This window comes from Diorhabda carinulata, chromosome 8 (genome assembly GCF_026250575.1).
Source record: "Diorhabda carinulata isolate Delta chromosome 8, icDioCari1.1, whole genome shotgun sequence".
Classification (NCBI taxonomy): Eukaryota; Metazoa; Arthropoda; class Insecta; order Coleoptera; family Chrysomelidae; genus Diorhabda; species Diorhabda carinulata.
Window position 1 is genome coordinate 18,898,427 of NC_079467.1, and position 24,341 is coordinate 18,922,767.

At 29.9% G+C, this 24,341-nt stretch overlaps 2 protein-coding genes across 4 annotated transcripts in view; one reads left to right on the forward strand and one right to left on the reverse strand.

Moving 5' to 3' along the window:
• Nucleotides 1-14,156, forward strand: part of LOC130897468 (mitogen-activated protein kinase kinase kinase 11) — a 52,940-nt gene extending 38,784 nt beyond the window's left edge. Inside the window, exons 9-11 of the mRNA XM_057806345.1 lie at nt 3,166-3,258; nt 4,722-4,860; nt 7,906-14,156. Of these exons, the coding sequence (XP_057662328.1) occupies nt 3,166-3,258; nt 4,722-4,860; nt 7,906-8,932 (1,259 nt within the window). The 3' untranslated portion in view covers nt 8,933-14,156. The remainder of the gene's footprint in view (nt 1-3,165; nt 3,259-4,721; nt 4,861-7,905) is intronic.
• The window catches only part of LOC130897467 (uncharacterized), a 131,486-nt gene that overhangs the window by 23,864 nt on the left and 83,281 nt on the right, over nt 1-24,341 (reverse strand). The window contains exons 5-11 of one of the 3 annotated variants that reach the window (XM_057806341.1): nt 23,173-23,447; nt 22,368-22,568; nt 22,116-22,313; nt 21,008-21,819; nt 19,257-19,545; nt 18,935-19,168; nt 16,364-17,302 (exon numbers count right to left, since the gene is read on the reverse strand). In XM_057806341.1, the coding sequence (XP_057662324.1) occupies nt 16,521-17,302; nt 18,935-19,168; nt 19,257-19,545; nt 21,008-21,819; nt 22,116-22,313; nt 22,368-22,568; nt 23,173-23,447 (2,791 nt within the window). In that variant the 3' untranslated portion in view covers nt 16,364-16,520. Of the gene's footprint in view, nt 1-16,363; nt 17,303-18,934; nt 19,169-19,256; nt 19,546-21,007; nt 21,820-22,115; nt 22,314-22,367; nt 22,569-23,172; nt 23,448-24,341 lie in introns of those variants that run through there. The other 2 variants (XM_057806342.1, XM_057806343.1) reach the window with 2 other exon arrangements.

The window sequence follows — 24,341 nt, forward strand, 5'->3', positions numbered from 1 at the left end:
GGGATGTCCTATCTAAAAATTTTTTTTCTATTTTTAACATAATTCAATCGTCTTATTTTTTATAAATTTTAATAACAATTACACAGGGTGTGTAATTTCTAATAAATAACTGAATACAAATTAACCACCCTGTATGAAGGTTTTCTAACAGAAGACATCCTATATTTTTTTCTTAAATTCTGTCTGTTTTTCAATTTTGTTATCAAAATAATTAAAATGAGTTATCATTTGCAGAATTTACTTCAATAATTGAATATATGTATTACTTGAAAAATATACGGAATGTCCCATTAAAAAACTGATTTATCTTTTATTTCCTATAGTTTGGAAATTAATTAACTTTCAAAGAACATTTGACATAATTTATTCATCGTTTGTGAAACTTCTTATAAACCATAATAACATTTATACAGGGAAGGTAATTTGTAACGAGCACTTTAGTATTTCATTAGTTTAATATTAATATTATAAATTACCCATCCCGTATTTTGTTGAATTATTTCTAAAACTTACATCAACTTCCTTATTTTAATGGTTTTAATATGGGACATCCTGTATTTTTTATCGCAAATAATGTTAATTATTTCAGAATAAGAATGTTAATTTTTGAACATTTTCAAATTCACAATTTAATAATAAATAATAATAATAATTGAAAAATATACAGAGTGTCCCATTGAACAAATTATATTTTGGAAGCTACTGTATATTTGATCATTATAGCAAAATATAATAAGGACTTTTATTTTTATTCACATTAATAAGAAAAAGTCGTTTATAATGAATTAAATATACAGTGTTTCTCGTTGTTAAAATTATTTTTATCTAAAAATTGCATTTAAACAGAAATTAGTCATCACTTAGAGAAATAGTAAAGGATGCCTTATTTATATATAATAATTTTTATTATTAATATCGACAAAATTTTCAGTTTACTGTTTGTCAACATTAATTATTCACCCTGTATCATCATTTCTAAAAATACAAGTTGGAATTTTTATAGCCTACTTTGATAAATAAAAATAAAATATATTCAGATTGTCCCATTTAACATTTCAATTATATTTTCTTATATCCCTTACAAATTTCACTCTACTGCAGGTTTTAAATAAAATTTTAACAAATCGCAGTCGTCACTAAAAAAATTTTATAAAATTTTTTATATACATTAATAACGATTATACATGGTGGGATATTTATAATGAATAATCTGGCACATTAGGGGTACATTTGCAAAATCAGGTGATTAATAATGAAACTCATGGAATTTGTTCTACCAAATATTAACCTTAACACACAATATAGTTGCGACTATGTTCCATTTAATGATGAAATAGTTTCTAAATAAGATCGAATAAAATTTTTTATCAGTGACGTACGTAAGTATTGAAATGTGACAAATCTATTCAAAGTTGACTTAGGACTGTCAGGAAATTCCAGGTCTTTTTTTTTAATAAAAACTGTTACAACAAAAGGTAGTTAAATCTGATAGATAATGACTCTGAAGGATATATTGGGGTTCCCAAGGACTTAAGACACAAGCAGGAGGACCTTGAAGTTGCAATATAACTTTACATCCTTTATCGTGAAGTCCTACACATGAGGCTCACTCTGTATCAAGCAGAGCGATATAAATAAGACTACATTTTGATTTCGCTGTTAGTTTTTTACACATTATTTAAAGTATGGCCACGAGTCATCTAAAAATCCAACCAATTTTGAAGTTTATCGACAAATCTATACGAGGTGTATGATAAAATAACTACAAGAACTCAGCTTATTCTTGAGGTACCAAACTTTGGAAAATGTAAAATCTGAAAAATTACGAAAATTATTCGAAAAAAATAATGTACAGGATGCTTAATATAGAACGCTGATTTCTGAAGGGATCCAGGTGCATCCTCAGGGGTCAAAGCAAGACTTCCATTGTTAGAGCTGATCTTCATATTTGTTGAGACTGGTTTTCGATGTATGACAGAAATGTGTAACACATATTTTGCCTCTTATACAGAATACTTTCCATCAACGACACGTCGGCCAAATAGCATAAAAAACATTTAAGGAATCATCCATCCTTGTTTGTAGAAACAAATAAACACCGAAAATGAAAACCTTGATTTAATTCTCCACCACCAGGAAGTGAAAAGTCAATTTTCCAAAATGGGCTTTAATCAATCTGCTCATCCGCCGTTTTGTTAGATTTTTTTTAACCAGAATAAACTAGATTTTTTCCAGAATTATAAATTGCGACTATACGTCAAAATCTATCCAATTTGGTATCATAAAAAATCACTTTAGTTGGCGTTTTCGAAATCAGTACTTCCGGTTTTACAAATAATTCAATTAATTAACTTTGATTTACGAATTGAACAAAAAAATTACTTTGTGAGGAATATTTTCAGAAAATGAGGATTTAGCTAAAAATAAAAACTTACACTAAGAAAAAAGTTTATTCACTTTCGAAGTGGGAAGTGTCTCTTGATGTTTTTAAGCAGACCAAGGAACGTATCAATTTTTTGGTTAGATTAGGTTCACCTTAGCCTCGATTAGATTATATTAATTGAGCGAAAACTTAGGAAAAAGATTTTTTTACGAAACGTAATATATTTCTATAACCGTTCCAATCCAATTATTGGTAATATAGACAGTACCCATTTTCAACATCCGGAACTTCAATAAAAGGATTCTACAATTTCGAAAACGCTAAACTAACATGGTTTAATGAATCTAAACCTGGCAGATACAAAGGTATCCTCCAAATCTTGCTACATGTCAATCTGTCCTTACAACGATAAATTTTTTTCATATCTGTACTGATCACTTAATTTTACTTTCAAAATGGTACTTATTTAAAAACAATCTCTCGTATATGGTGAGATACGAGAATTTTGTGGTATAAAAAAATATCCAAAGATTTATAAATTTAGGTAAATTAATCAATGAGTAATTTTCTGTAGCTAATTATGGTGTAGGTCCTCTAGAGAAAGACACTAACTTATGTAGAAATCCAGTAGCTTCTTAAACTAGTACTAATTAATTTCTATAGTTATTTTTTTTTTGCTTTTTTACCAATTTTGATTTGCTTCGTTTTGAAATAACGTGTGTGCTAAAAAAAAAGCTGTTCGAGACAAGCAAAAGCTAGACGTTTTCTCTTTCCATTAACAGATTATGCTCCAGTTGAGGATTGGGGTCCTGAATATCCCATACCTGGCACCATTCGACCAACAGTACCCATACCGACGTTGTATAGTGCCGATGGTAAGTACCATTTATTGAAAGATATTTTTATTTACTTTTACAACCATCTATAATTTATTTTACTGCCAACATATGGGTAACTATTTTTTCTTGAAGAAATGTCATAATATTATGATTTAATACGGTACTATACATGACAAAATTGGGCGTAAAATCCCTCAAAGGAATCATCACAAACTAGAAGAAGAAGGCGCTGGATACATTCAGGCTCAATATTTGTCGAATCTTGCGTGAATCGCGTCACCGGTTGTATTGATGTGGGCCGGGCAGAAGCCCAATGGTCTGGACATTTATAAAATGAGCAAAAAACTGACAAACCATATCAAGAAGTGTTTTAAGTACCGTCAAGACTTAAAAATATCCTAGATTTAAATGAAAAGACTGTGTCATGGAAAATAATATGGATATCCAGATCATGATCAAACTAAGGATCAATTTCAAATGTAGAAAGTTCAGTTCATGTTGAAGCTTCTTCATAATCTTGGTCATTAACTCCAAAAGCTGAAGGTCACCTATTGCAAATAGCTTTATCAACCTTCCTACCACGACTCAAAGGATCTTTTGTGTCCCCCTTTTTTGCTGTGATACTGGGAACCCACTGTTTACAGCTGATCTGTTAGTCTCACATCTCTTAGAAGGTGAGGAATATGGGATGGCTCAAGCTGAGATCTTCGTCTTCTATTTCATATGCTCCCATGTGTAGTCCCCTAAGAAGTCGAGAGAATCTGGATAGAGGTTTCGTCCTCTGCGCATCAGAATCTGCACGCCGCATTCTCTCCTAAAGTCTAGCTTCTTCTGATGTATACTGAGGCGACAGTGTCCCGTCAGGGCTCCTATTAGTATTCGTAAGTTGTTCTTACTTAGGTTGAAACATTCACCAAGTCTTCTCTAGTTGTAGTTTCTCAGGAGTGTATTTAATTCACGAAGTGCATTTTATGGACGACGCGTCTCCAGGTGGCATCCTACTGTCTTTATCCGTAAACAATGCTTGCCATATCGATCCGAACACACCCATTGTTATCCAGTGTTATTACATGGTATGGTAACTAATTTGCATGCGACATTTCATCCCATTATTCCCTCGAAGAATAGTTATTTGAGATGTAAGAAGCACAGGGTACTCCCATCTGATTTATTTCACAAGCAGAACTTCCACAGATACTCTTATGCCCCAATCAATCCATTATCTAATTATTTTGAGCCTTAAATCGTTCCGAAAGAATCGTTGAAATATTATGATATGCATGTTTTTTAAACAAGATGCATTTAATATTCCATAAAAAGTTCCGTTTCAAATTTCATGTACAAAAACTGTAAAAATATTCAACAGCAAATGGAAACGTGGCCATCAAACACCCAAATATTAATGAATTTTATGTCGATATATCAACAATTTCTACACGTAAAATATGTAGCAGAAAATTAAGTTATAAAAGTTAAGCCGTAAATTTTTTTGTTTAAAGGGCAACGTATGAAACCAAAGTTCAGTATAGTGGAATTAGTTCTGTATAATATAGCCGCAATGTTAGCTGGAGTAGCTTCTGGATACGATGTTAGGTTATCAAATGTTTCGCCTTTACACCCAAGACTGCAACCCTCTAGGTAAGTAAACAACCACAAAAACATGAAAATATTTCATTTTCATCATTCTAATTCATTATTTTTACACTATTTAGTATATACATCAAATACATAACTCTATTTAATTGATTTCTTCATTGCAAATATAACTTTCATCAAATTTCTACCAAAAAATGCAATACATAAATATATTCAACAAAGATAACTCTATAAAACCTCAATTTACTAAAATTAATTTAATAATATTGTGTTGGGTACCCAGCCGCTCGCCACCTAACGGTATCGGTCATAATTTAATGTAGTAGAAACTTTAAAAATGATGAGGGACTCTAACTATATTTGGATAACTATAGTTTAATTATTTATATTTATAAGGTAGAAACTCACATACGAGCGGTTAGTTGAATATTGAAAATACGCGGCGAACGAAACAAGCAATCAGTGGAGGAAAAATAATATCTAAAGTGAAAGGTAGGTAATGTGATAATTTGAAGGAAAAGAAAGTGCGTTTCACACACTTTGGTCATCGCGATGTCAAAAACTCACGTTTTGCACTTCAATTTGGTTGATATTCACCAGATCTAGCCCTTAGCGAGTTTTTCCTGTCTTATAACCTCAAAGTTTGACTTGCAGGAGACAATTTTTTGAGAAAAGGACGGTATTGCACACGTTAATCTTTATGTTGAGGAAAAAGAGGGAAATAATTATTTGGAAGGGTTCAAAAAGGTTTGAGCTTCGACTTGAAAGGATAAAAATGATAATGTAAAAAAGTGTCTTTCATTATTAAATCGGGAACTTTTCAGACAACCCTCGTATGTATTTAGACCATACATCTACAGGAACTGCTACTTTGGTTGAGAAAGGATTAAAAACAAAACAATTTTATTTACAGTTGACGGTAATTTCATATTATCGCGGTCCCCTCGTATTTATGTTCGTATTTTTTTCAATCTAAACATAATCCCGGTAAAACAATATTCCTAAATATTGATTGTTGTAGACTTAATAAGTCCAACACAAAGCGTAAATCACAATAGTTTGTGAGTAATAAGAAATCTGTTATTTTTTTGTAAAAAATTCTTTCACGCTGAGGTTTCAACAAAATATTGCTCGTTATTTTATAACATAGCCGCTCCGTCAGGGTATAAAGGGGATTTGGTGGCAATAGATTTTTACAAATGTTTACTTTTAAAGGGAACTTTTTTGTAAAGCTTTAAACGAGGTTGTATATTTTTTTGTTAACATACACAAAAAACGAAAAATTAGTATTTTTATGTTCAATGACAACAAAACGTAATATATTTGTACTTAAAAATAAAAAATGTGTAAAATTTCAGAATAATAATGTGAAAATAATAAAAAGAAAAAAAAATTCTCCATTAACATTAAAAAAAAAGTTTGAGAAGGCGTAGAAACTAATATTTTGGAAAAAATTTCAATGGAATCGGATGATTTTTCGATTTTATAGAGACAAAAACGAGGGAACTTCAATAGTATGAAATTATCCAATTTACTGCTTTCAATGACTCTAAAAGGAAAATGTTTTTATATAACAAAAAAAACACTTCTAAGTTCAAGAAGAATCCAAAATTCTTTTCAAAGAATTGATTATTAATTTCTAAAAAAGTTAACTTTCTATATACTTTTATAAATTGAAATTAAAAAAATCATTTTTGAAAAATTTCGTTTTTAAGAAAGTGAATCAAAAATCCTCGCTTGTTTTGCTACTTTCTTAATACAGGAGGCAATATCAGAAATAATAGTCTATGCAACTATAAGGTCAGAAGTATGTATGAGTCAACAACATAACCTCAAATTATTCCTAACGTCAAATAAAAAGAAAGTGTATCATTTTCATTAATCCAACATAAAATAAAGATAATTCAACGTTAAAAGTCTGTTCTTTTATGAGTATTTGAATAAATTTGTTAAAGATACGTATATATATACAATAGTAATAAATTAGTTACCTTCCTACGAAAAGTATAAAACTTGGTTCACAAATCACTTAATTACAACTTTAACAACAGTCATAGCATTATTTAACAAATTAACTGATGATATATCACTAAAATGTTCTATTTATTTAACACTAAATACTAATAAAACAATTAATAAACATTTTAACCGGGCGGCATCCATATTTGAAATTATCAAATGACCTGTCATTATACGGAAATTGTGATGGATGATATTTTATTAACGTTATTTATAAATCACAGTGATAAGTAATTTCAACAATTCCTTTAAAATATTGATGAAACACGTCTAGTTCTAAATGTTATTTGGAATAATCATTAGAGATTAATCAAAATTTACTAGAAGTTTAACATTATCGAATATTTCGATGAGTATAAAAATATTTAGAGCATTGAAGTGTAACGGATATCGTATTCATAGTCATTATTCGTACGATCACGAACAAACAAAATGGAGTACAATTTAAGAAAACCAATCAAATAATTTGTTGTTTTAAGAGTATTATCAATTAAAAATACATATTATATCAAATGAAAAATAATTAAATTTTTCTTATCCAACATTTTCTGATTTTCGTCTTTATTAGCTTTGTTCGCGGTATTTAATTTGAACACATTCCGAATAAATTCTGAATATCTATTAAAGTTTCAAATGCGCATGGTTTCCTCCATGAAAAATTAATAAACGTTTAGTTTGATATTCTAAGTAGCTAGGTGAATAAACCTTATATAATATTCACTATATTGAATAATTAAAATTTATTCTTTATATTCGACAACTACCACGATTTCAATATCATGTACAATTACAAAAGTGTGAGGTTAGTTTGTGGTAAATATCACAAAAACGCGGCAAATAGAACGAATGCGCACGCAACCGATACATTGGACTATTCAGAACACGTTCAGAATTAAAAATCTGCACTCCACGACTACAGAATTTCAATTCTCGAATGTTCTTCAATCGCACAATTTAAAACTTCAAAATATGTACTGCGAACAAAGCTATTGGTTAGGTTAATATGGAAAGATAACGCAAATTCATCGAACTATAATATAGATTCACTGTAATATTTGGATTTTTTAGGTTAGAAGTAGCTGAATTACCCGCCTGGCGGCCGGTAGAACCTCAAGATTACGAATATTCTACAACTTCCGGTTACAACCACAACACTTACCACGGTCCAACAAAACACTATCGTCCGATGTTGACCGGTTCCCAATTAATCAACGTACAACACGACGAAATGAAACCGCTTCGTTTCACGGATTCACCTCAACACCATCCAGTACCAAACCCATCGCCCAGAAGAAAATCCAGCTCGACGAGTAACGACGGTTCGGAATTATTCCTACCGTTCGAAAGAAACGCTACGATATACATTCCAGGCGATTACCACCGTTGCCAAACCGACACCGGACATTGCGTCGGATGCAATCGACCGGAAAATAATTATATTTATAGTCAGTATCAAGACGCGGTTTGTCCGGGATACGGGTCTGAATACAGCGGTTCGACGACTTTATACGGCTACGGGACCGATTACGCTTACGATAATCCGAGTAGTTTGAGTAGTCACAGCGGACCTAGGACGCCACAAAGACTATCGGTACATAAACGCACACCGTCGAACGTATCGAATGCGAGTTCTACCACCACGAGCGGTTCGAATATAAACCCTAGTTTCAAATTGGAAGACGATTACATACCGACGCACTATTTACCCAGAAGACAATACGAGTACGAGTATAATTCGTATCCGAGACAAAATTGTCTCGAATCGAATTTCGAAAGACCGACTACTCTAGATACGACCGGTTACACTAAATTGCGCTCCAGTTTGAAACGGAGCAATTATCAGAGTACGCAGGGTCATTCGGGGGGTAATACGCCGACGAACCCCACGCCTCCGGATAGTTTGACGAGCGACGATAGTTCGTACGTGTCGGCGAAAGAGAGTAATAGTAGTGTAAGTAGGGTTCGATTTTCTCCGACGACTTTGATAGACTTACCGGTGCCCGGGCAACATCAAGATCAAACGGTACCTTTGCAAGCTAGAAGAACGAGACAGAGGCCATCTTTAGTTGAAAACGAGAAAGATTTTATATCATAACCCCTTTCGATTAGGTTGATTTTATGGTATATGGAAGCAATATTTACCGTTGGTAATAGCGAATGATGGGACGAATCGTACGAATTTTTTTTAATACTACTCGATAGTATGTCAAGTGAGAAGGGGAAAAAATCGATTTTGATAGTGTTTGGGAAAATTTAAAATTGATTAAAATGATCGAAAAATATTGTATGTGATTTGCATTAAATTTTTCGAAAAAGCACAGCAAAAATTCATTTATTGTATTGAAAAAAACCATTTCATTATTTTTTTTTTTTGTATATAATTTCTAATTATTTGAAAATTGACGCAAAATCTAATAATAATGTAGTTTCATTTTAAACGTGAAGTCCAATTTTGGAAAACTTTGATAAACAGATTTTCTCCTCAGCCAATTGAATTTCGTATTTTTCCAAAAAAGCGAAATTTCCCACATTTTTCTCAAAAAGTTTGTGTAAAGAAAAACAACTAAAACTAATTCCACATATATTAATTTATTTTCATTTTTCTGTGTGTAATTCGGTATCATTTTTATTCGTTTCGATATTGAGGCAAAAACAAATACAATTACACTCATCTAAGTTTCATACGTCAAGTTTTTGTAGTGTAGTTTCATTTCAAACTCAATTTTTTCATCACGATTTTCAGAAATCATTTCAAAATGGCAAAAGTAAAAACAATTTGACTCATGAAAAATTCATAGGTCAATGATTTGCAGTGTAATTTCATTTCAAACGTAATTTTTTTTTTAAATCACAATTTTTGAAAATCATTTCAATGTGGAGGCAAAAACAAAAAAAAATTAATCACGTCAATGTTTCATAGTTCAATTTTTCGCAGTGTAGTTCCATTTTAAACGTAAACTAAAAAAATCATTACTTTTAAATTATTTTTTATTGGTAACTAGAAAGTGGATTATAATTGAATCCAATTTTGGAAAAATTCGATACATTTTTAGAAAAAAAAGTTAAAAAACAATGAAATAGAGATTTTTCAATTTCCTTTTACCTACTAAATTAAATTTTTTTTGTAAAAAATCGACGTTTTCTTGCATTTTTCTTAAAAAAATTATGAGGTGAATTATAAAAGGCAACTAAAATTTTCCAAAATGGAAAATAATTAACCATTTAGAGAACTATTTTATCAAAATCGATTTTTTTTCTTCCAAATGAAGAAATCAAAATATGATTTGTGTCATGAGTTTATAGATGTGCCATATTTTCTAGTGAAAATCGTTCCAATAGAAATTACCACGTTAATTTGAACACAATAATTTTTAAAAAATGAAAATAATAGTTACTTATGTAACAAGTGTGTAAAGTAGCCTTTTTTGACGAAGGTGACAATAACATGAGTCGAAACAAGGCCTTTGCATACAATATTTTTCCTACTACCAAAAAGTGTGTCTAAAATACGTAAGGTAGTAGAAAAAAATAATTTTATAACGCTACAGCAATATAACGAAATTCCGATTTTGGAGTTGGAATTTTTGTTATATTAAAAAAATTTAAATAAACCGGATAAAAACTTTCAGTAAAACGATTCCAATTAAAAATACTACAAATTGAAGAAAATCTTTCAGTTCTGACAACATCGCAAAAGCAATACTGTCTTATCACAGAAACTTAAAATATATTGTTAAGACTATAGATATTTAATTGCAGTATTGCCAGTATTGAAGGTTTTTTATTTTCGATATTAGAATTCAAGTTTTTTTATTTCTAAATTCTGCAACGATATTGTATATTTTAATTCTACCAAAATACAACACGCCATTTTTGCTACGCCTCTGTCGACAGGCACAAAATATATCTTGGGTTTGTTTCATTTTCATAGTAATCAAAAAATTTTGTTCATATTATAAAAATTATTTAATCGTTTCATCCACAGTGACTGTTTAAATGGATATGATCACCCAGTTGCAGGAGAAACGTCAATGTTTCGGCTACAGTCACCTTACTGCAATCTTATCAGAATTAAATGATTTCGAATTTAAATTTTCTACTTACTAAAGGGTCGATTATATTTATTCAAATTAGAAGGATTTTGAGTATTGTATATTCAACAAATATTTACCCGGAAACTTTCTATAAAAATGTAGTTTTATTGGTAAAATATTTGATAATATAAAGAATTTCGTCACTCGTTTACAGGAAACTTGGGCAACACTGGATTACTAAAGACAGAAATGTTGTTCTGGCTACAATTAGATAGTACAACTTTTTCTTTAGACATTCTGTTGAAGTAAAAGTCGGGCAACAGTGGGTTAGCAGAATTTTTATACTAATAAGGAAAATGGGGCTACCTAACCTAAAAATTTTTTAGTTTCTATGTCGGATATTTTCTATTGGAACGAACTAAATACATATATACAGATTGAAAATTAAAAACAGCTTGAAACGTTTTTATTATCCAATATTTTGTATGATTCGTGACTTTATTCACTCGTGATTAAAACTAGTCTAATTTTTTTTCTGCTATTTATTATATTGTGAATTGTACTCATCGTCGACGTTAATTTTCAAGTGGCATAAATTATGTATTAAAAAAAAAATAAAACATGATATTGTGTGATTTTATCTTTTATTAAATTAATTTATTTATATTTGAGATTTCAAAACATTGTGATGTCGCTTTTTAAATGGAAATTTCCAAATAATGAATTAAAAATCGAAATATTTCGATAGAATCGATTGTTTACGATCGATTTTAATGAATTCATTATCGAAACTTCTATTTCTTTTTATATAAAAATTGTATTTTAACATTTAATAATTTGTTTCAATTATCACTCATTTTATTATCTATTATTATTGTGCTCAATTGTTTATATACAGGGTGCGTCCGTAAATAATCAGTAATATTGAATAAAACTCCCGATTAATGGACGGCGCTGTATTATAAACTATATGTTTATCCAATTTGTGCCTGTGCCTGTGTGTACAGCTTATGTACAAGTGATATTATAATCTTGGATAGTCATTTACGTGCAATTTCTCGAAATGCGTAACTTTTTTCAAGATAATTTAATTTTAATTATTAAAAAAAATATGAAACTACACTAAATTTTCGATACCAAATTTACGTTAAAAAAATATAACTATATTTTGATTCACCCTGTAATATATTTTTATAAATTTTGTAGTAATTGTTGAAAAAAATCATCATAATCCACCTAATTTGTTATAAAAGTATAATTTTTAGTACAATTTCCTTTTTTCAAATTTTTATAATCTAATTTTTGATTTAGTGTAGATTTTGTATTTTTTTGGAATCATAAAATCGAGACTAGAACATTCCATTTTTTTTGAGACTTGATTGTGTGTCCATTTTTTTATATACATTTAATTAAGCAGTTCTTTAATTTACTTAATTTTTTTCTATTTTATAATAAGTCGTTTAAGTTGAAAAAAGAAACACTTTCCAATTTTAAGAAAAAAGAAGAGAAAAAACCGACCCTATGGAATAGAAAAATGGTGAATTATCATCGTTAAATGATGCAATAAGAGATATTTGGTTAACAGATTTTTTTAAAGAAAAAATTAACAGTACCTAAGTGTATATAGAGTCTAGTCACTATTTTTCTGCATTTATACACTGGTACTATATTGAATTTTTATGTATATAGCTTCTTTCCTACTCATTTGACAATGTAATCACTATTTTAACTACCGGTGTTTAAAGGTGAATACACACATGACCGCGCCGCGTCACTACCGTACTAAGATAGTGATGCCGATATAGAAGTTTCTACACTAAATTTGGAAAAAATATATTTGAATAATGGGATTTAATTATTTTGTTCAATAAAACTAACTAATAACTCGATAATACTTTTTAATTCATAAAATAAATTAGAAATATTTACTTTTTAGGCAATTCGTTTTTTCTGAAGAAAAATTCAAATTTACAAGTTTTTTTTTATATAGTACCAGATGAATATTTTTCTGCAGTGTTGCCACTGAGAGCGAAATAATTTTTTAAGAATTTGATTATCGTCCATTTTAAATTAGTAAATTTGATAAATTGTTTCTTAAGTTGGGGTTTTATAGTTCAAATTTAGGGTATTGAAATAAATTTAAAAAAAAAATGCTAGCAATACAACGTTACTGGCTAAATTTTTACTGACGTAAAATATCAACTTCTCTTAGATTTTTATAAAATTTTTTTCCAAATAATTCATAAAATCCATTATAATATTGAGTTTTGAATGAATTCTGAACTTAAATCGTGAAATATAGGTCGATCGGATCGAGTACGGCGCCGTGCGGTCCCGTGTGTGTAGGCCTTTAGATATAATCAAAATTTAAACGACCCAACTGAATGTTCACGTATATAGCTTCTCTTTAGCTGATTCTAAGATTCAATCACTATTTTAACTACCGGTGTCTTGAGGTCGATACACACGTAACGGCATCGCGTGACTGCCGTGCGGCAAAAACGCAGCACAGTGGAAACAACCACAGTAATGCCAATATGGATGTTAAATAACTAAAATTTAAGGCATTTTGAACGCCGTTTCTTTTTAATCAACCCATTTTAGTTTTGTTTCGAAAAATCTGAATTAACAACCACTGTTGCCCCACTGAGCATAATAACTGAGTATTAAGAAAAACTGGTATCAATACAACAATACAAGTTGGGGTTTTTATAATTCAAATTTAAGGTATTAAAATGGATTTAAAAAAAAAATTGCTAGCAATACAACGTTTCATTTTTTACAGACATAAAATAATATCTATCATAAAATTTTATTCCAAATAATTAATAATAACCATTATAAAGTTTTGAATGAATTCTGAACTTACATCGTGAAATATAGGTCGATAGGATATCAAGTGCAGTGCCGTGCGGTCGCGTGTGTGTGCGCCTTTAGTTAAAATCAATTTAAACGACTTGGGATCGGGGGGTATAAATATTGAATTTTAATATTTTAATAATCCGAATATAATTATTCGGGATTCGTGGCCATGGTATGTATCTACTTATTATATATAGATAATCACAAATGTTCAGTATTTAGTATGTACATTGTAAATAAATTATACATAATGTATTAGAAATTGACTACCTGTGGCTTCCACGTTATTATAAATATATAAATATCAAGGTAGATTTATTTATTTAAATGAATTGTATAATACATTCCAAAGTATCTTTATAACAAAAACATTATTAATACTCATGTGTGAAATGTAACAATCAAATTAAAATCATAAAAATCGAAGTTTTCTGTTTTATTACTTACAAAGATTTTCAAAAAGCCTTTTATATCAATAAAAAATGATAAATGGAGAGTTAAGCATGAATAAATCGTAATATAAAATGAACTTGAGAAAAAAATTAATATGATTTTGCAAAAAAAGCAATTAGAACAAACTATACAAAGAACATTTAAAGAAACATGCTTTGAAAGTATTTTAGTCAAATATACTAGTAGTTTATGTAAAAGTAATTATTCAACATTATAAGGAAATATCAAGCTTGGTTTACACATCCATATTTAAAAATTACCATTAAATTAACAGTAAATTAAAATTAAACTAGAATTTTGCCAACTTTCAAGTACTCAGTTTAATTCCCTAATTTTGTGAGTATATGATCACAGAATACGTTAGATTAATCTGTATTGATTTTAGTCTAGTAAACCTTCCCTAATATAAGGTATTGTTTTGTTTACAATATCCTTGTTCTTTGGTTATGGAAATATTATTTGTATTTTAGCGTCGATTTCCGCCGTGGTGTTTTATTTCTAAAACTGATTGTCAGCAATGTCCTTTAAACAATGGAACATTGATACACAGTGCCACATTTTTAAGACAAAAAGCAACCATACAGGGAATTTCTATTAAATAACCAGTAATTTATAATTACCCTTAATTTACTGCATAAACCAAAAAATTACCACTAAGACAGTTTAGTTTCATTTTAGTTGCATATACCAAGCTTCATTTAATAGTACTAAAGTAGAAATTAAAAAAGTTTAAGTAGTTACCTTATTAGAATGATAAATTCATATGGGTTAAGAGTTTTTATAAAATTATTTATTAAGTAATTATTAATAACAAAAACGTAAAACATGATTTTAATAAAATTACAAATCAATATTTTAGGTTAAGTTGAATAGCCCATATATGTATAAAAAAAGAAGAAGCATGTCAGATGCCAGATATATTTAGATGATTCACAAACCGTTGTTTGATTCGGGCGCGAACTAGGGACGTAAATCTTAACTACTAATTTTAACGTTTATTAATAAAGCTAAATCCATGGACAATTTTAGGGGATTTCATTTGTTAGCAACAAGATTTTAAAATTGCATCTTAGAAATTTGTAGTAACAATTTCAATTTTTTCATCAAAGAATAGTTAACATTGTTCATGTATTATAGGGAAAATACATGCTAAATGTTGGTTGACGTGTGTCATTAATCTTCAGTGTTGTCAGATTTTTTGTTATTAAAATGAGATAATTGTTTTCATGTTATTCCGTTTTTAGCTGAATTTCATAATTCAATGTAATGTTGTTTATAGGAATTATTGTTCTATTTAAAATTATTACACTTATTTAATATTAGTGAAATTTAATATAACCATAGTCGACTTGGAATAAATATTTTTTCATATTCGGAATAGGGAAAAAAATACAAAGCGGCAACGATGTAAATAACAAAATGTTATTTACTAGTGGAAACAGCCATATACTTCAAAAAGTACATGAAAGATGATTATTTTATAGCAAAATATAAAAATTTTTTAGAATTTACAATAAATGATCAAAATTTTCCTCCAAATAGTTCATGAACAAGAAAATATTTAGTTTCAAATGATTTCTTAATATAAATCGTAAAATATAGGTCGAACGGATCGAGTGCTGCGCCGTGCGGTCACGTGTGAGTGGGTATTTAGTTATAAATAGAATTTGAAGGACTCAACAGAATTTTTATGTTTATACCTTCTCTATTTAAAATATCGGTGTCTTAAGGTCGATACACACACGACGGCACCGCGTAACTGCCGTGCGGCAAAAAAGCAGCGTAACGCAATCGACCATAGTGATGCCAATATGGAATTTTCTCAAGAATCTTTTTTTTCAGGTGTAAAATATGAATTGTTTAAGAAATTTTTTCCAAATAATTCATAAGCATAAAAATATTTAGTTTCAAATGAATTCTGAATTTAAATCGTCAAATATGAGTAGAACGAATCAAGTACGGCGCCGTGCAGTCCCGTGTGAGTAGGCCTTTATTTATAATCAAAATTTGAACGAATCAACTGAATTTTTATGTATATAGCTTGTTTTCAGCTCATTTTACAAATACTGAAACGCCGTAAACGAGATAAGAATAATCTTGTTGATTGCCAATCGCAACGGATAAGGCAGTGAAAGAAGGAGAAACACTTTTAATAGGGAATAAGTAAACAAAAACGATTCTTTTTATATAAACCATGCTTTAATCGCCAAAAAAATGACATACAAAAATTTTAATTACGATTCAAAAAAAAACAACCGAAAAATTTAACACGTCAACTTACGCTATCATACCCTACCCTAAAAAATGTCTATAGATAATTTAATTATAACATTCCTATGACGTAGAACTACTATTATTTACGAACGATTGGTTATTGAAATAATAAGTTATCCAATTATCGAAATAATTGTTTTTCTTTTTAACCGGATTGATTCCAATGTCCTTTTCAAACGAACGCTCCCGTAGAAATTTACACTCGTGAATTTCCCCGCTACTCGTAGTGCAACAACACCTGATCTCCCCTTCGGATAAACTTTGTCCACTAGTATCGTTATCCACTATGTAAACGTTTCTAAATTTACTGATGACATCATCAACGAGGTTATTTTTTCTATATTTATCGTCCATTAATGCTGTATCACCCTGTAACGTATTTTTTTCCATTTTTTTTGGTCTTTGGTTATTTTTACTTTTATTTCTCATTTTTTTCTCCATTAATGCTTCGTTGTGTGTCTTTTTATTTCCCGAGGGGTGTTTAAGTTTGATTTTTTTGGTTTTTTTGACAGGAATTTTATCGGTTTCGAAAGATTTTTTTTCTTCCGAACAAGTGACTGTTACGCTTATTTTATCCAGGTCACCAATAATGTTATTTGTTTTATTCGTTGGAACACTACTTTCAGATTTATCTTTATCCTCAATATCTAAGTAATTGATAGCTTCAATTGATGTATCTAATCGAATTAGTGGGTTTATCGATTTTTTCTCGTCGGTTATTGAAATCGATTTCGAATCAGTTTGTATCGACAAGTGATGCGTTGGTTTTGAAATCGATTCCGGTAGCCACGGTACGGTTTGGGTTTCGATCGTTTTGTACGATTTTTTTGATTGTTTATCGTCTGTAAAAATTACCCTTATATCATCAAATAGTTATTCTTATACACAAATTTCATTAAAGCAAAAAATAATGTGATACGAGGCCTAAACGAAAATAAAAACATAGAAAAATATACAACGTCAATTTTAGATATATACCTGTTTTAGTTATTTAAAAAAACGTTAACCGAATAATTTAGTTGCCTCAATTTGGAGTATTCATTTCGCAATCACTCGTTTATCGAATACGAGGTGTGGCTATTAGTACCGAAACTAGCGCTGCTTTTAAAACCTACTCTTTCGAATACGATGTTTATTGTGGCTGTAGACAAACCAGTGTGGCCGTGACCTTCGTTTGTCTAGGGGTTGTCATGTAAAAACGGGCGCATGTGGCTAAAAAGAAATTTTTTTTTTCATCAATATAGTGCACCAGCTAACACTTCCATTATTTCAACTGCCAAAATTAATGAATTAAAGTTTGAATTGCTACCTCATGCACGATTTAGCCCCATCGGATTATTTCATGTGATTATATACCTTCACTGGGTTCCTGAAGGTAAAACTGTTGAATCAACATTTTATCTGCGCATTCATAATGAACTAGAACCGTTATTTAATAGCCGCACCTCGTACATTAATTCGAGAGTGTTAATTTTTCAATAAGTTTTTGACTTAATGTATACGTTTATCAATTTTTATGTCAATCGATTATAATATGAAATACAACAGTTTAAAATGTATATGAATGTTGATTTTACAGTTATTGTTTATCAAGTCATTGATATGCGTCAGGAAGTATACGAGTATTTATGTTATGATGAACCTAATGATTCAAATATGTCATTTTTATGTAAAGGAGTGTTAATTTTACAACCAATTGCTAACCAAGTCAATTAAATACGTCAAAAATGTGCGAATGTTCATTTTACAGTCTGTTGTTAACCTAATTTTTGAAATATGTCAATTTTACATATACAAGTGTTAATTTCACAATAAGTTGTTCATCAAATCATTGAAATGCGTCAAAATGTGTACAAGTTTTCATTTTACAGTTATTTGTCAACCTATTAATTCAAATATGTCAATTATAAAAGTCATTCAAATACTGTCTGTCATCAAATACATCTATCTAAAATGTATAGGATTTTTCAGTCAAATTTCAACTTTGATTATGAGTTAATTTGACAGTTAATTGATCAGCAAAGCATTAAATGCGTTACAAAATGTACGAGTACTTAGTTTAGTCAGTTGTCAACGTAATAGTTCAAATATGTCAAATTTATGTATACGAGTGTTTATTTTACAATCAGTTGTGTACCAAATACGTCAAAAAGTGTATGTTATTTAACTTACGATTCAAATATGTCAATTTTATGTTCAAGATTGTTCATTTTACTACCATTTGTTCATCAAATAATGTAAATACGTCGAAACGTGTACGAGTATTTATTTTGCAGTCAACTGTTGACCTATTGAATGAAACATATCAATTTTATGTATTTGACAGTTATTGTTCACTAAATCATAGAACTACATCTATATGTACTACTAACGAGTGTTCATTTATCAATCAATCGTTAACTAGTTATTTACCAAAACGAATCGATTCAAGATATATAACGAATGTTCAAATTGCGATTCTATGATACACTTACCTTTCGAACTTAATTGCGTCAAACATCCCGAGTTAGTTCGCGTTTTTTCGGTTGGATATTTCCAACGATTCTCCGGATTCGGTTTAATATGATTTTTGTAAAATTGTTCCTCGATATTCTGATTTATTAATTCGCCGATCCATTGACTCGAATTATCCGACGAATGAATCGGTTTATTCGATTCGGAAATCGATTCGACGCGAGAATTCGTATCGCTGTCACTTGTCAGAACATCTAAAATGGGAGGTAAATACTAGAATATATACGGGGAAGAGTCGAAAATTATTATTTGGTGATTTGACACTCAAACGTTGCTACTTACGTTCAGAAACTCCTTTAATCGTTTTGACGATTAACGAAGAATCGCTGTAAGTTGTGTAGAAACAAGTATTGTCCTGATAAATTTGTTTTTTGTCAATTTTTTTCGTTTCTATGTAAAATTCACTGTCGTCTTCTCTACATACGTTTATTTTACGGAAATCGTTTGTTTTACTGACGGAATCTTTTGTCGTTTTATCGGTTTCGGAACCAGTTTCATAATCGGGATTGTATGTATCATGTTCGACGAAGAATTTGCATCTATGTTTAGGGTTTCGCGTTGACGGTTTCGTCTAAAAAACATCAATTTTTGACTAGATTTCCGTACCTTCCATTTATCGATGTTCTAGATGCCCGTTTTTCCTAATAATTCGGATTTTTTCATTGAATGTATTATGAAGGGTATAGTAAGATAGAAGAGAAAAATAATTGTTTATTTATTCAAGTTGTATCGATATTCGATTTCGAAATTGTCTCCTTATGTTATTAAACTAACCAAATAATAGTTATGTTAGGTTCAATTTAGGTTATGTTATCTTAATTGGCCGATATCTCGAAAAAAAAAATATTTTTCTATGAAATGCGAAATGTTTTTATAAGTAAAACGAGCTGTCGTTTCTTATAATTCACAAATCTAATTCAAAAAGCTGAACCGGAAGTCAGCCAATCCAGTTTTATTAGTTAAACCGGAAGTACCGCTTTCCGACATCTAGAAACTCGATAAATGGGACGTACGACCTCGAAAATGCTAAACTAGTAGTCGAGAATCAAACTTCCGCTCAGATGAGATTTTTATTTAATAAAAAGTAAGTTTATATCACATATAATTTACAACAATGACATCACAGCACACACGATATGACAAGTGACAGGTGGATCATAGACGAGACTACAGATACGATCATAGACAACATAGTACACAACATAAAACGACAAATATGTTTTTTACCGATATTTAGTTTTTAATGCAACTAAATATTCTTGATTTTAGGTCTCTTCTGTTTTAAACTTTTTGATAAAGACTTAAAGAAAAGTCGAAACGTCAAAGTTTATCTTTCTTTTAAAAACTATCAAAAAAACTCATTTCAAAACAGAAGAGACCTAAAATCAAGAACATTTAGACGCTTTAATAGGTCTTTTATTATAAAATTTCGATATTTTCGCCTTTTTAATCCTGATAAAATCAGATTCTATTATAACATAACCTGAATATTTTCGAATTTCCCTACTTTTCATACTTCTTTCAATAAATCTGACAACATTGCTCATTGTTATTTCATACTAGTGTACTCTCTATATTTTTGCACTGTTCCCCCCTACACTATGTATTCAAATCCAACTTATGCTTCAAATCATTTTATCTATGAAATTTTCGCCTTTTTAATCTTCGTTAAAAGTTTATTACAACAAAACCTGATTATTTACGAATATCTATAATACTTTCATTCAATCTGACAACATTGTTAAATCGTTACATTATATTGGCGTACTCTTAATATTTTTGCCTTTTTATACTTCATAAAAATATTTTTATTACCACATAACCTCATTATTTTCGAAGTTCCCTAATTTCCATACATCTCTCATTCAATCTGACAACATTGCTGAATTGTTATTTCATACTACCTTACTCTTCATACTTATTTATTATTATTGTATAATTAAAATTTCTTTACTCACCCCTATACACAGTAGGATATTCACTAATATTTATAAATAACGTTTTAATAATTATTAAATACTACAATTACTCACCTTTTTAATTTCCCTAAAACCATTCGCATTATACAGCTCGCTGACTTTTTCCTTCACTTTAACTTCCCAAGATGGCGAACGTATTTCAACATAACCAACAGATTTAATCGATGGACGATAAGAAACGTGACTTTGCCCATATTTATCTATATAAAAATGAAAAATCTTCTGGACAGTAGGAAGACTAACGATATTCACAGGCGGTAACAACTGGAATCTCAACACTTCCGATTTTCTTAAATGATTATTACAAGGAATATCGATATTTTCAACGGATTCGAACGTCATTCGAACACCGTCCAACCGACATTTTTGCGTTGCCGTCGAAGACGTACGAACGTCTGTCGAGCATACGGCATCGATGGTTTCGATTAACGACCGGTCGGTATTGCAGGTAACATCACGAGATCGTTTCGGTAGATCCACGTCACAAGAAAAGTTCATTTGTAGTGGTTTAGTTAAGGTACTAAAATCGTTCATTTTATGTTCGGTGTTACAAGCGACGTTCATTTTCTTTTGAATTTTCGTGATATTTTCTTCTTCGGTATTCGAAGCAGTGTCTCTATATTTTATAGTTTTGCGCGAAAAATCCGTACCACGACCGGAATCGTCTGTATATTCTACGGGGTGGTCGGTTTTTGTTTGCTGATAATCAATTTCGGATTTATTTGATGTATTTATGAAATCTCTTATGCGAGATTTAAACGGAAAATCGTTACGAATATCCGGTTTGTTTTTTATATTTTCGGGATTTTTAGATATATTATTAGTGTCAGTGTTTAACGTGGTGTTTAAGTGGACGTTTGGAATTTCTGAAAAACGGGAATTTGAATTATTTTTTTTTTAGAATTTTATCAAGAGAAGTTTAAAAAATACTTTGTATACGAGGTATGATCAAAAATTGATTTATTAAAGATAAAATTTCAGTAAACTGTTTACAACGTTGCCATGTTACCAACAAATTCCATTTATCTCCCATTTACTTTATAATGTGATTTATACAATAAATGGTAGGGGTGGAGAAATCAACTATTTTAAAAATATTCCTGTTTAATAGATGGCATTATTTTTCAAATTTTATCGGGAAAATAGCATATAAATTTCTTACCTTTAGGTAACGAATCAGTGAAAATATCGTCACTTGTACTATCGCTTTCTGTATCACGAATTGTGCTCAATTTTGCTTGTACTATATCCAAGTCGCTCATATCTATATTATTTGTAATAACAGGTACCGTTCGAAATTTATCTTCGATAGACTTTACGTTTTCATTTCTTCTAGTTAAAGGTCTATTAAGGTAAATATCTGAAATACCAAAACGTGAATATATAAATTCGAGCCTTGAAAAATTTTATATACCGTTTAAATCCGTTAATTTGTCTTGATCTATAATTTCATCTATTTTATCTAATTCTTCTTCGATAAAATCGTCATCTGTTATACTGATAGGTTTCGATGTATCATCGCTAGTTATTTCTTCTATCACTGTTTGATGTACGGCAGTTTCTATTTCGCTCTTTTTCTTTTTAACTTCTAAAGTTTCTCCTAAAGAAATCGCATCTACGAACGTGAATTTTATAACCTCATAACTTCTTCATTTAGAAGTTACAAAGGCCTCGGCTATCATGGCTATACTGCCAAAGAAACGAGAAAATTTGATATTCGACGTAGAGAAGCGATGTTGCCAAAAGTAAATTTTAACACAGTTTTCTTATATGAAATATCAATGTGATAATTAAAACATTTTATTTATATATACCTGTGCTATTTTAGCTACTGCATAAGATTAAATCAAAATACAGGGTGTAACAAAAATTAGTATTTTAAAAAGTAAGAAAATAGTTCCGAGTTTCGTTCACGCTGGATACAAGAAAGGGAATAATTATAATTTAATCGAATATGGTGATATTGCATCATATTACGGAATTCGAATAAAATGGACGCTGTTTCTCTCTCTTCCAATAGTACTTCACATACATCTAGCTCTCTCTATCTTTGATATTTTAATAAAAGAAAGGTTAAATATGTTTTGGCACAAATCTAGAATAAACCCAAAAAATAAGAAAAAAAGGCCAATATCGAAATTCAAATCGATTTTCGTCACAATTATAATGGAATTTGAAAAAAGGTTATTATTATTAAAAAAATCATCAGTTCAACTTACCAACAGTCGTTTCTACGTCACTTTTCGATGGCTGTGGTGCCACATCGTCGTAAACGTGCACGGCGGTTTCGATTTCACTTTTAGTTTCGTTAAAGGTAACATCCGAAGCTGTATTTTCCAATTTAAAGTCCTGCTCTAGAAACGGCTCTACTGGAAATTGGACACCTAATTTGATTATATCCAAAACTTTCTTTACTTTATTAATTAACATTTTGTTCTGTTCGATTTTTGTATTTAATTCCGTGTCACTGTTTTTGGAAATTCCCGTTGATTTTCTGTAAAAGAAATTATATACTTGTATGACAAAATTGGAAATATCTAAATTCGTAGATTTTAACTACACCCTGTAACTTATTTTAAAACGCAATTTCACCTAACTGTCGAAAACTTTCCACAAAATGAAACCTTCAGTATTTCATTCAATTTTTGAATATGAGGTTAGAAGAAACGTAGACTTTTTTATTTTTAAAACACCCTGTAACTCATTTTAGGAAGGAAGTGGAATCGTTTCAGAAATAAGAAGTATTTTGTCTAATTTTTGAATATTAATTCAGAAAAATTATGAATTTTTTCATTTTCTCGAACCACCCTGTAACTCTTTTATGAAGGAATTAGAATTTTTAAAATTATTTGCATAGTTCCCTATCTGAGAATTAGAAATAAAACACCCGGTATTTCATTCAATTTTCAAATATTAATTTATAAAAACTGTAAATTCATAAATTTCTGAAACCACCCTGTAATTCAGGTTATAAAAGAGATTGGAATATTTCAAATTAATTCCGTAGTCTCCTATCTGAGAATCATTTATGAGACATTCTGTATTTCATCAAATTTTTGTATATTGAGAAAATTAGAAATTAGTAAATATTGAGATTACCCTGTAAGTTATTTTATAAAAGAATTAGAATTTTTAAAATTATTTTTCAAGTTCGCTATGTGAGAATCATAAAAGGAACATTCTCTATTTCATTTAATGTTCAAAAATTAATTCAGAAAAACTGTGAATTTTTTAATTTCTGAGATCACCCTGTAACTCAGTTTATACAAGAATTCAAATTATCTAAAAGAATTCCATAACGCCCAATTGGAGAATCATAAATGGGACATGTCGTATTTCATCTAATTTTTAAATATTATTTCAGGAAAATAGTAATTTGTAAATATTG